This window comes from Salmo trutta, chromosome 16 (genome assembly GCF_901001165.1).
Source record: "Salmo trutta chromosome 16, fSalTru1.1, whole genome shotgun sequence".
Taxonomy (NCBI): domain Eukaryota; kingdom Metazoa; phylum Chordata; class Actinopteri; order Salmoniformes; family Salmonidae; genus Salmo; species Salmo trutta.
Genome location: NC_042972.1, coordinates 34998191 through 35011421, shown reverse-complemented (window position 1 = coordinate 35011421; position 13231 = coordinate 34998191). Strand labels below are relative to the sequence as shown.

Here is a 13231-nt window from a genome sequence, read left to right as displayed (position 1 = left end):
ATAGCATCAATGCCTTCCTCTTGCAGGAACTGCTGACACACTCCAGCCACATGAGGTCTAGCATTGTCTTGCATTAGGAGGAACCCAGGGCCAACCGCACCAGCATATGGTCTCTCAAGGGGTCTGAGGATCTCATCTCGGTACCTAATGGCAGTCAGGCTACCTCTGGCGAGCACATGGAGGGCTGTGCGGCCCCCCAAAGAAATGCCACTCCACACCATGACTGACCCACCGCCAAACCGGTCATGCTGGAGGATGTTGCAGGCAGCAGAACGTTCTCCACGGCGTCTCCAAACTCTGTCACGTCTGTCACGTGCTCAGTGTGAACCTGCTTTCATCTGTGAAGAGCACAGGGCGCCAGTGGCGAATTTGTCAATCTTGGTGTTCTCTGGCAAATGCCAAACGTCCTGCACGGTGTTGGGCTGTAAGCACAACCCCCACCTGTGGACGTCGGGCCCTCATACCACCCTCATGGAGTCTGTTTCTGACCATTTGAGCAGACACATGCACATTTGTGGCCTGCTGGAGGTCATTTTGCAGGGCTCTGGCAGTGCTCCTCCTGCTCCTCCTTGCACAAAGGCGGAGGTAGCGGTCCTGCTGCTGGGTTGTTGCCCTCCTACGGCCTCCTCCACATCTCCTGATGTACTGGCCTGTCTCCTGGTAGCGCCTCCATGCTCTGGACACTACGCTGACAGACACAGCAAGCCTTCTTGCCACAGCACGCATTGATGTGCCATCCTGGATGAGCTGCACTACCTGAGCCACTTGTGTGGGTTGTAGACTCCGTCTCATGCTACCACTAGAGTGAAAGCACTGCCAGCATTCAAAAGTGACCAAAACATCAGCCAGGAAGCATAGGAACTGAGAAGTGGTCTGTGGTCCCCACCTGCAGAACCACTCCTTTATTGGGGGTGTCTTGCTAATTGCCTATAATTTCCACCTGTTGTCTATTCCATTTGCACAACAGCATGTGAAATTTATTGTCAATCAGTGTTGCTTCCTAAGTGGACAGTTTGATTTCACAAAAGTGTGATTGACTTGGAGTTACATTGTGTTGTTTAAGTGTTCCCTTTATTTTTTTGAGCAGTGTATATAAGTGTGCACAATTATTAGGCAACTAAAGGCAACTAAATTACAAAAATAATCTCTCAACTCACTTGTTTATTCTGAATTTTTCAAAAGTGTAACAGATAAGTAACACAAAATGACAATTATATAACATTTTTGGCCTTTCAAAAATATTCAGTGACCAATATAGCCACCCTTATTTTCAATAACTGCCATGAGCCTTCCATCCATGGAGTCTGTCAGTTTCTTGATCTGTTCACGATCAATTTCCGCTGAAGCAGCAACCACAGCCTCCCAAATGCTGTTCAAAAAGGTGTATTGTCTTCCATCACTGTAAATCTCACGTTTGAGAAGGGCCCACAAGTTCTCAATAGGATTTAAGTCAGGTGAGGAAGGGGGCCAGGTCATTATTCAGGCATCTTTGAGGCCCTTGCTGGCTAGCCAAGCAGTGGAGTACTTGGATGCATGTGATGGAGCATTGTCCTGCATAAAGATCATAGCCTTCTAGAATGCTGAGGACTTCTTCCTGTACCACTGTTTGACGAAATAATCTTCTAGAAACTGGCAGTAGGTTTGGGAGTTGAGTTTCAGTCCATCTTCAACCCGAAAAGTTCCAACTACCTCCTCCTCAATGATAGCAGCCCATACCAGTACCCCTCCTTCACCTTGCTGGCACCTGACTCAAAGTGGTGCCCTGTGTCCATTACTGATCCAGCCACGGGCCCATCCATTTGGTCCATCAAGAGTCACTTTCATTTCATCTGTCCATAAAACCTTTGAAAAACCTGTCTTCAGGTATTTCTTTGCCCAATCTTGACGCTTCAACTTGTGAATCTTATTCAGTGGTGGTCTTGTTTCAGTCTTCTTGACCTTGGCCATGTCTCTGAGCACTTGACACCTTGTACTTCTGAACACTCCAGGTAGGTTGCAATTCTGGAATATGGTGGCACTGGAGGATAATGGGTTCCTGGTAGTTTGACGTTTAATTCTTCTCAAGTATTTTGCAGTTAATTTGCACCTTTTCTTCCCCATGGGTTTTTTGCGCCCAAGTTGACAATTCGCAACAAAACGTTTGAATGTCCGGCGGTCACACCTCAATAGTTTAGCTATTTAATGAGTGTCGCATCCGTCTGAAAGGCATTTTACATTTTTGGCTTTTCAGTGTCAGTTAAATTTATTTTTGGCCCATTTTACCTGAGGTAATGAGGCTGCCTAATAATTATGCACACCTCGATATAAGGTGTTATTCACTTTCGCCACACCCTCCCTCATTACACAAATACATATCACCTGAAATGTATTAAATCCAATAAGCTTTCAAGTTATGGTTTGGAGTTCGAACATGTGAATAGAAACAATGATAAGATCAGAATACTCACTTGCCTAATAATTGTGCACGCAGTGTATAGAAGAGACAAACGCTTATGGGGGAGGTGTTGCTGAAATATATATATATATATATACACACACACAGAGCCATATCCCTGTAATACTAAGAGAAGATCTTATGTCAAGTGTTATTGAAGTGTTGTGGTTGCAGGTTCACTTGGCACATCTAAAGCCTTTTCTTTTGGGGTGTTGCTATAGGTCACCAAGTGCTAACAGTCAGTATCTAAATAATATGTGTGAAACACTTGATAGTGTATGTGATGCAAACAGAGAGGTCTACTTTCTTGGGGGCCTGAATATTGACTGGTTTTCATCAAGCTGTCCACTGAAGAGGAAGCATCTCACTGTAACCAGTGCCTGTAATCTGGTTCAGGTTTTTAAATCAACCTACCAGGGTGTTTACAAACACTACAGAGGCAAGATTATCCACATGTATCTATCACATTTTTACTAATACGGTAGAACTTTGTTCTAAAGCTGTATCCGTACCCATTGGATGCGGTGATCACAATATTGTGGCTATATCCAGGAAGGCCAAAGTTTCAAAAGCTGGGTCTAAAATAGTGTAGAAGAGATCATACAAAATATTTGGCTGTGACTCTTATGTGGATGAAGTTAAACATATTTGTTGGTCTGATGTGATTAATGAGGAGCATCCAGACGCTGCACTTGATGAATTTATGAAATTGCTTCTTCCAATTATTGATAAACATGCACCTGTTAAGAAACTGACTGTTAGAAGTGTTAACGCTCCATGGATTGATGAGGAATTTAAAAACGGGATGGTTGAAAGAGATGGGGCAAAGGATTGACTAATAAGTCCGGCTGCACGACTTACTGCAAATTGAGAAATTATGTGACTAAACTAGCCAAAAAAGAAGAAACTGTATCATGAAGCCAAGATCAATGATATAAAAACTTGAGTAGTTTAAATGAAATTATGGGCAGAAAGACAAATTCAGGTCCATCTTTTATCGAATCAGATGGTGTATTCATCACCAAACCATTTGATATTGCCAATTATTTTAATGATTACTTCATTGGCAAAGTGGACAAACTTAGGCAGGAAATGCCAAATATAAATAACATTAATAGACAAGGACAGAAAAACATCAATAATTGTATTTATTTATTTATTTATTTGCTGTTCATTTGAGCATTATGGAATGGAGTTCCTTGCAGCAATGGCTCTATGTAATAATGTACGCTTTCTTGAATTTGTTCTGGATTTGGGGACTATGAAAAGACCTCTGGTGGCATGTCTGGTGGGATAAGTGTGTGTGTCAGAGCTGTGTGTAAGTTGACTATGCAAACAATTTGGGATTTAACACATTAATATTTCTTATAAAAAGAAGTGATGCCAAGAGAGACTGGCATGCATAGTATTAATATTAGCCCTCTGATTACAATCTGGGCCAGCTGCAGCTTAACGAGGTCTTTCCTTGCAGCACTGGACCACACGACTGAACAAAAATCAGGATTAGACAAAACTAGAGTCTGCAGAACTTGCTTTTTGGAGTGTGGTGTCAAAAAAGCAGAGCATCTCTTTATTACGGCTAGACATCTTTGCAACCACTGAATAGCAAACTGTTGTTTGTGTTTTGACCTTGACGGTTTACAATCTAAGGTAACGCCAAGTAATTTAGTCTCCTCAACTTGTTCAACAGCCACACCATTCATTACCAGATTCAGCTGAGGTCTAGCACTTAAAGAATGATTTGTACCAAATACAATGCTCTTAGTTTTAGAGATGTTCAGGACCAGTTTATTACTGGCCACCCATTCCAAAACAGACTGCAACTCTTTGGTAACCTCTCTAGGCTAGGGGGCGGTATTTTCATGTCCGGATGAAAAGCGTGCCCAAAGTAAACTGCCTGCTACTCAGGCCCAGAAGCTAGGATATGCATATTATTAGTAGATTTGGATAGAAAACACTCTGAAGTTTCTAAAACTGTTTGAATGATGTCTGAGTATAGCATAACTTATTTGGCAGGCGAAACCCTGAGGACAAACCATTCAGGAAAAAAAATAAATGTGAAGTTTTCAATGGGAATCTAGATTTCTAAGGCACTTGCTTGCAGTCCCAATTTTATTGATTATTTACGTTAAAAAATACCTAAAGTTGTATTAGGAAAGTTGTTTGAAATGTTTGGACAAAGATTACAGGTAACTTATTAGACATTTTGTAGTCCTGTTGCGCGAGTTGGAACCGGTGTTTTTCTGGATCAAACGCACCAAATAAGTGGACATTTTGGAGATATAACGACGGAATTAATCGAACAAAAGGACCATTTATGATGTTTATGGGACATATTGGAGTGCCAACAGAGGAAGATCTTCAAAGGTAAGGCATGAATTATATCGTTATTTATGAGTTTTGTGTCGCGCCTGGCGGGATGAAATATGATTGTATATGTTTGTTTGATGGGGTGCTATCCTCAGATAAAATCCTGGTTTGCTTTCGCCGTAAAGCCTTTTTGAAATCTGACACGGTGGCTAGATTAACAAGTTAAGATTTAATTTGGTGTTGCACTTGTGAATGTATGAAAGTTAAATATTTCTAATAATTCTTTTGAATTTGGCGCACTGCCATTTCACCGGATGTTGTCAAATTGATCCTGTTAACGGGATTTGAGCCATAAGAAGTTAAGAGTTTCAGTGACTTCATTAGCTCTGGTTGCTGATGCATATATGGTTGAATCATCAGCATATATGGACACACATGCTTTGTTTAATGCCAGGTCATTGGTAAAAATAGAAAGAGTAGAGGGCCTAGAGAGCTGCCCTGCGGTACACCACACTTTACATGTTTGACATTAGAGACGCTTCCATTAAAGAAAACCCTTTAAGTTCTATTAGATAGATAGCTCTGAATCCACGATATGACTAAAAAGCCATACACTTAAGTTTTCCCAACAACAACAATATCAAAAAGGCTGCACTGAAATCAGTACAGCTCCCACAATCTTCTTATTATCAATTTCTTTCAACCAATCAGTAATTTGTGTCAGTTCAGTACATGTTGTGAGTGCCCTTCTCTATAAGCATGCTGAAAGTCTGTTGTTAACCTGTTTGGTATAGGGGGCAGTATTGAGAATTTTGGAAAAAATATGTTCCCATTTTTAACTGCCTCCTACACCAACTCAGAAGCTAGAATATGCATATTATTGTTCAGGTTTGGATAGAAAACACTCTGAATTTTCTAAAACTGTTTGAATGGTGTCTGTGAGTATAACAGAACTCCTATGGCAGGCAAAAACCTGACAAGGCTTCAAGCAGGAAGTACCCTGTCTGACAAGGAGTCGTGCGTCTTACCTCTTTTTATTGAAAAGTAAGGATCTTAGCTGTAACGTGACAATTCCCAGGGCTCCAATAGGCTCTCAGAGCCCGCGAAATAACTGAAGGTTTACGAGGGAACCTCAGGTTGAAATATATTATCGCCTTTTGTAAGTGGATGCTCGGAGGACCTTTCAATGATGCGCGTGCATGAGTCGCTTCTGAGGAGAAATTTTATTCGGCTGTTTAGGCTCAATGCATACTCCCGGTCGGAATATTAACACTTCTCTATGACATAAATGGCATAAAAATTGGTTTTAAACAGCGGTTGACATGCTTCGAAGTACGGTAATGGAATATTTAGACATTTTTGACACGCCAATGCGCCATGCGCGACACCGCGAAGAAGCATTCTAGAACTCACGAACAAAACGTCGCTGTTTGGATATAACGATGGATTATTTGGGACCAAACCAACATTTGTTATTGAAGTAGAAGTCCTGGCAGTGTATTCTGATGAAGAACAAGCAAGGTAAGAACATCTTTCTTATAGGAAATGTGATTTTGGTGGATGCTGACCTGGGTGGGTATCTAAATAGCTAGCCCTGTAATGCCGGGCTATGTACTTAGATTATTGCAAAATGTGCTTCATCCGAAAAGCTATTTTAAAATCGGACATATCGAGTGCATAGAGGGGTAATGTATCTATAATTCTTAAAATAATTGTTATGCTTTTTGTGAACGTTTATCGTGAGTAATTTAGCAAACTGTTAGTAAATTCACCGGAAGTTTGCGGTGGTTATGCTTTTTCTGAACGTCACATGCTAATGTAAAAAGCTGGTTTTTGATATAAATATGAACTTGATTGAACAGACATGCATGTATTGTATAACACAATGTCCTAGGTGTGTCATCTGATGAAGATTATAAAAGGTTAGTGCTGCATTTAGCTGTGGTTTGGGTTTATGTGACATGATATGCTAGCTTGAAAAATGGGTGTCAGATTTTTTCTGGCTGGGCACTCTGCTGACATAATCTAATGTTTTGCTTTTGTTGTAAAGCCTTTTTGAAATCGGACAGTGGGGTTAGATTAACGAGATTCTTGTCTTTAAATAGCTGTGAAATAGTCATATGTTTGAGAAATTGAAGTTATAGCATTTCTAACGATTCAAAAATCGCGCCACTGGATTTCAGTGGCTGTTACGTAGGTGGGACGAGTTCGTCCCACATGTACTAGAGAGGTTAATTTGTTTACAGAGAAATAGTATTTGGTCAAACACAATTTTTTTTCTTCTGCTGTTAGAACCAGTAAAGGCCGCTTTAGTACTGGAATTACTGTGGCTTCCCTCCAGGCCTGAGGACAAAGACTTTCCTCTAGGCTCAGATTAAAAATATGACAGATTGGAGTGGCTATAGAGTCAGCTACCATCCTCCGTAGCTTTCCATCTAAATTGTCAATGCCAGGAGGTTTGTCATTACTGATCGTTAAAGAAAATTCTACCTCTTCCACACTAACTTTACAAAATTCAAACTTGCACTGCTTTTGCACTGCATCAATCCATGGAGCCTTAACAGTTCTAACAGTCAGTTTCTTAACAGGTGCATGTTTATCAATAATTGGAAGAAGCAATTTCATAAATTCATCAACTGCAGCATCTGGATGCTCCTCATTAGTCACATCAGACCAACAAATATTTTTAACATAATCCACAGCAACATTTTGTATGATCTCTTATACACGATCATGTTGATATTAGTCATACTGATTTATCTGACTGGAATATTACAATAACATTATGGTTTCTAGAGTTCCATTCTGTTCCTCCTGATGTTGAGAAATGACTGAATACACACACCCCACACACACAAGCATACATGTCCACACAAGCACCTACACACGCACACACACACACACACACACTCACCGCTGTGGACAGTCTGGAAGCCAGTGTCATCTCCAGGTTGCCCTTTAACCCCAGCAGCGCTGGGACCAGGATGAAGACCTCCGTCACCTCTGTAAACACCGTCCAGTGCTGCAACACAAGAACACAACACACAGTTACACAACAAAACAATACGCTGTCAACTACACATCAGGTTCCTGAATGCTCTTAATATTTACATTCAAACAAAAATAACCTTCAATTCAATTATCATGATAAAACAGTTATCACTGAGTTATTATGATACAAAATCGTATTACGTTCTCAACCCAACAGCGTATCACATTGGGCATTTCTGAGGTCGACAATGTCTGAAACCTGATCTATGCCTTATCTCAGTGACATTCTATCTGTTCAGACCGTGTTGGAATCATAATCATATTCCCTCTGGAGAGGAGCAAGGTCATTTTGACCTTACACTAACAATTCACCACCCTCTTTCTGCCACTTCTCTCTCCCCCTCTTCTCTAAACATCCACCCGCTCCTTATCTATCCCTCTCCTCTCTCTTCCCCTGCTCTTTCTCGCCGTTCTCTCTGTCTTCAACAACACTATAATAAAACACTAACAAGATGTATTTTATTGATATCACCTTTCATTCAGTACTTGCAGAGCACATTGTTTTTACTGCAACCCTCCATCTGCCTGCTAGCTCTCGTGCTGAGGCAGAGCTAGCAGGCAGATTGGCAAAGAGGAAGAGAGTATTTAATACTCTCTGCCTCTGTTCCAGTTACCATACCTCTCCACAGTGAACGACTTAGTCTGGGGCAAAGTCAGCCAGGAGCAAGGCCAGCTAAATCTAAAGGGTAATTTAGATATGCTGTATGGCCTGGGATGGGAGACATTAGAGAAAATGAATAAATTACAAATGCTCACGCAGCTGAGTTGCTGTAGAATCAAATGGAAATTCACAGTTGATGACTCTTTGGTCCTGGAGCTGATTACCGGCCCACTATGCTCCCCACTTTAGCTGTATTCCAGGCCTTAAGATGGTCTCCGAGTCCCTGAACTGATGACTGTGGTAAAGTGCCTCTCTGATGTTTCTCCATTAGCCCAGTGCAGTGGCAGGAGCAGCAAAGTGGGACAGGGGCTAGACTGGGCTGGTGCATAAGGATGATTTTGGGGTACATGGCTAAGAAATGACTGGGTTAGACTCACTATAAGGTTGGGGCAATGGTACAAGCCCGGGGTTGGGGCATAAATCTGGGGGATGGGGTTGGGGACATTAATCCATCAACTGAGAAAGCGCTTGCCTTCAGAGTCAGTCCCACCTGCCCCCAGCACTTGCAGCTCATCTCTCAGCCCACAGCTAAATCAATACTGAGAAGGCTGCAGGGGAGAGGAATATCAGCTAGATAACTTTATCCTGCCTACAGATCCTGCCTACAGATCCCTACAGTAAGAAATAGCAGTGTTTCATCAGCAGTCTGGGTGGAGGTGATAGCACTGTTAACCTCCTCTCTGTCTGTCATCAGCCTGGGATCTTTAAAACGGTCGACTCCACAGGGACCCCACCACCCCACCTTCTGGCCCTCTCCCACCCCAGCTTTGGTTAGCCAACCACCCTAACCCACTTCTCTCTCTCTCTCTCTCTCTTCTATTAAACTCTACCTCTTTCATCCCTCCCTTTTCCTTTCCCAACTTTCCCCCTGTCCTCCTCTCTCTACTCTCCAGCTGTTATATATGTTGTTGGAACAGTGGAGCCCGGCCAACAACACCTCACCCCCCAACGACCAGCCCCAGTTCTGCAAACTCTGTGGACAGTCAGTCAGGAAAGGAACGCAGCCCCGTTTGCCCAGTGTTGCTCATGTGGAGTGTTTCCTCTGGAAATGTTAGTAGCAGGGGAGGAGGGGGTTCACCGGGCATTCCCCCCACGATAATTATTTTGTAGAAGATCTGGTGACTTTTTAAAAGGACATTCTTCCCATTATTTTGGGTTGTGGGCCCCCTAAAGCTGCAGAGCATATGAACATGTTGTAAGCCATGGCAAAATGCTAAATGTTTTGAATGACAGGAAATTAACTTTAAAACTGCTAAGAAATCTGACTTTGCACAGGTCCAACACTGCTTGTGAGCTGGGGGTTGAGGGGGTAGGTGGTTGGGTGAGACTTGACTAGGTGAGGGGTGAGGTCTGAGGAGAAGGAATTACAAAAGTTCCCAATATGTATTGCGTACCAGTGACTGGCTTGCTGTCTCTCTGGGTCTGACTAGCACGCTGTCTCGAGGGCAGTGCACTGTTTCGTGCACAGGCAGGTTTGGCTGTCACAGTGGCACAAAGAGCTAAATAACCTTTAGAACGGTGTTGTACCAAAACAGAGCTAAATAACATTTAGAATGGTGTTGTACCCAGACAGAGCTGAATAACATTTAGAACGGTGTTGTACCCAGACAGAGCTGAATAACCTTTAGAACGGTGTTGTACCCAAACAGAGCTAAATAACATTTAGAATGGTGTTGTACCCAGACAGAGCTGAATAACATTTAGAACGGTGTTGTACCCAGACAGAGCTGAATAACCTTTAGAACGGTGTTGTACCCAAACAGAGCTAAATAACATTTAGAACGGTGTTGTACCCAGACAGAGCTGAATAACATTTAGAACGGTGTTGTACCCAAACAGAGCTAAATAACATTTAGAACGGTGTTGTACCCAGACAGAGCTAAATAACATTTAGAACGGTGTTGTACCCAGACAGAGCTAAATAACATTTAGAACGGTGTTGTACCCAGACAGAGCTAAATAACATTTAGAACGGTGTTGTACCCAAACAGAGCTAAATAACATTTAGAACAGTGTTGTACCCAAACAGAGCTGAATAACATTTAGAACGGTGTTGTACCCAGACAGAGCTAAATAACATTTAGAACGGTGTTGTACCCAGACAGAGCTAAATAACATTTAGAACGGTGTTGTACCCAAACAGAGCTAAATAACATTTAGAACAATGTGCACAGACAGATTATCAAAAGTACTGCATGTTTGGTAGAAATACTATGATGTTAAAAAATTTATTATATTTAAAAACATTGCGGATTTTGCCATGGCGCAGTTCGACAGCTAAATGAATGCAGCAGAAACACTGCTCATATGAAACTGCTGTGTATATATGTACAGGCAGGATTGTGAACCCAGCAGCATAAAACACCAACGCAATGTTGATGACTGTGCAGTGACACCAACGGTTGGAGCACATATGACATCACAGGCAGTAACACTGATGGCACACAGCAGTGTTTCTCCTAGATTCATTTTCCTAGGGGGGAGCCCCTGGACCAATAATGCTAGTTGCTAACAACAAAAATATTCAATTGAAATTAATTGACACTGAATGCTTTCAGGCAGACAGCCACAGATCTTGGAGGGGAAGGGGGACCATGCCTAAGTAATGTTAAGGGAAAAATTGTGTCATAGCAATTCGCATTATGTCAGTGACCTCCAATACTGAAGAGTACAAACAGAACGTTCCTGAAAGTTCTAAAGCCTCTGATGGACACTAAGTGAAAGATTAGCCTAGGCTTCAAATCAAATCAAATTGTATTTGTCACATACACATGGTTAGCAGATGTTAATGCGAGTGTAGCGAAATGCTTGTGCTTCTAGCTCCGACAGCGCAGTAATATCTGACAAGTAATCTAACAAATTCACAACAACTACCTTATACACACACAAAATGTCAAGGGATGGAATAAGAATATGTACATATAACTGTATGGATGAGCGATGGCCGTGCGGCATATGCAAGATGCAATAGATGGTATGAAATACAGTATATACACATGTGAGATGAGTAATGTAGGATATGTAAACATTATTAAAGTGGCATTATTTAAAGTGACCAGTGATACCTTTATTAAATCCATTTATTAAAGTGGCCAGCGATTTGGGTCGGTATGTTGGCAGCAGCCTCTCTATGTTAGCGATGGCTGTTTAACAGTCTGCTGGCCATGACATAGAAGCTTTTTTTCAGTCTCTCGGTCCCAGCTTTGATGCACCTGTACTGACCTCGCCTTCTGGATGAAAGCGTGGTAAACAGGCAGTGGCTTGGGTGGTTGTTGTCCTTGATTATCTTTTTGACCTTCCTGTGACATCGGGTGCTGTAGGTGTCCTGGAAGGCAGGTAGTTTAGCTTCAAGAGACTAGTCAAGGATTATATCACCTTCACCTTACCTGCCACCATAGACCCACTTCAGTTTGCATACCGCCCCAACAGGTCCACATACGATGCAATCGCCATCACACTGCACACTGCCCTATCCCATCTGGACAAGAGGAATACCTATGTAAGAATGCTGTTCATTGACTACATCTCAGCATTCAACACCATAGTACCCTCCAAGCTCATCATTAAGCTTAAGGCTCTGGGTCTCAACCCCGACCTGTGCAATTGGGTCCCGTATGTGGACCTGTTGGGGCGGTATGCAAACTGAAGTGGGTCTAGGGTGGCAGGTAAGGTGAAATAATCCTTGACTACTCTCAAAGCACTTCATGATGACAGAAGTGAGTGCTACGGGGCGATGGTCATTTAGTTCAGTTATCTTTGCTTTCTTTGGTACAGGAACAATGGTGGCCATCTTGAAGCATGTGAGGACAGCAGACTGGGATAGGGTGCGATTGAATATGTCCTTAAACACACCAGCCAGTGGGTCTGCGCATGCTCTGAGGATGAGGGTTAACATGTTTAAATGTCTTACTCACGTCGGCCACGGAGGAGGAGAGGGGGGGCCCGCAGTCCTTGGTAGCGGGCCGCGTCGGTGGCACTGTATTACCCTCAAATAGGACAAAGAAGGTGTTTAACTTGTCTGGAAGCAAGACGTCGTTGACTGTGACATGGCTAGTTTTCTTTTTGTAGTCTGTAATTTCTTGTAGAGACTCTGCCACATATGTCTCGTGTCTGGGCCGTTGAGTTGCGACTGCATTTTGTCCCTATACCGACATTTCGCTTGTTTGATTGCCATGCGGAGGGAATAACTACACTGTTTAGATTCAGCCATATTCTCCGACCTCTTTCCATGGTTGAATGCGGTGGTTCGCGCTTTCAGTTTTGCGCAAATTCCGCCATCTATCTACAGTTTCTGGTTGGGGTAGGTTTTAATAGTCACAGTGGGTACAGCATCTCCAATGCAATTCCTAATAAACTCACTCACCGAGTCAGCGTATAAATTGATGTTACTGTCTGAGGCTTGCCGGAACATTTTCCAGCCCACGTGATCAAAACAATCTTGTAACGTGGATTCTGATTGACTGGAACCATTCAGCACTGGGCTGACCACAGGTACATCCTGTTTGAGTTTCTGCCTATAGGTCGGTACGAGCAAGATGGAGTCGTGGTCGGATTTGCCGAAGGGAGGGTGGGGGAGGTCCTTGTATGCATTACGGAAGTTAGAGTAGCAGTGGTCCAGTGTTTTGCTCGAGCGGGTATTACAGTCAATGTGCTGGTCGAATTTAGGTAGCATTGTCTTCAAATTAGCTTTGTTAAAATCCCAAGCTACAATAAATGCAGCCTCAGGATATATGGTTTCCAGTTTACATAGAGTCCAGTGGAGTTCTTTCAGGGCC

At 42.6% G+C, this 13231-nt stretch overlaps 1 protein-coding gene across 3 annotated transcripts in view; it reads right to left on the bottom strand.

Moving 5' to 3' along the window:
- Positions 1–13231, bottom strand: part of LOC115150651 (solute carrier family 41 member 1) — a 53077-nt gene that overhangs the window by 17893 nt on the left and 21953 nt on the right. For all 3 annotated transcript variants that reach the window (XM_029694151.1, XM_029694152.1, XM_029694153.1), the window contains exon 3: positions 7659–7766. In XM_029694151.1, the coding sequence (XP_029550011.1) occupies positions 7659–7766 (108 nt within the window). The remainder of the gene's footprint in view (positions 1–7658; positions 7767–13231) is intronic.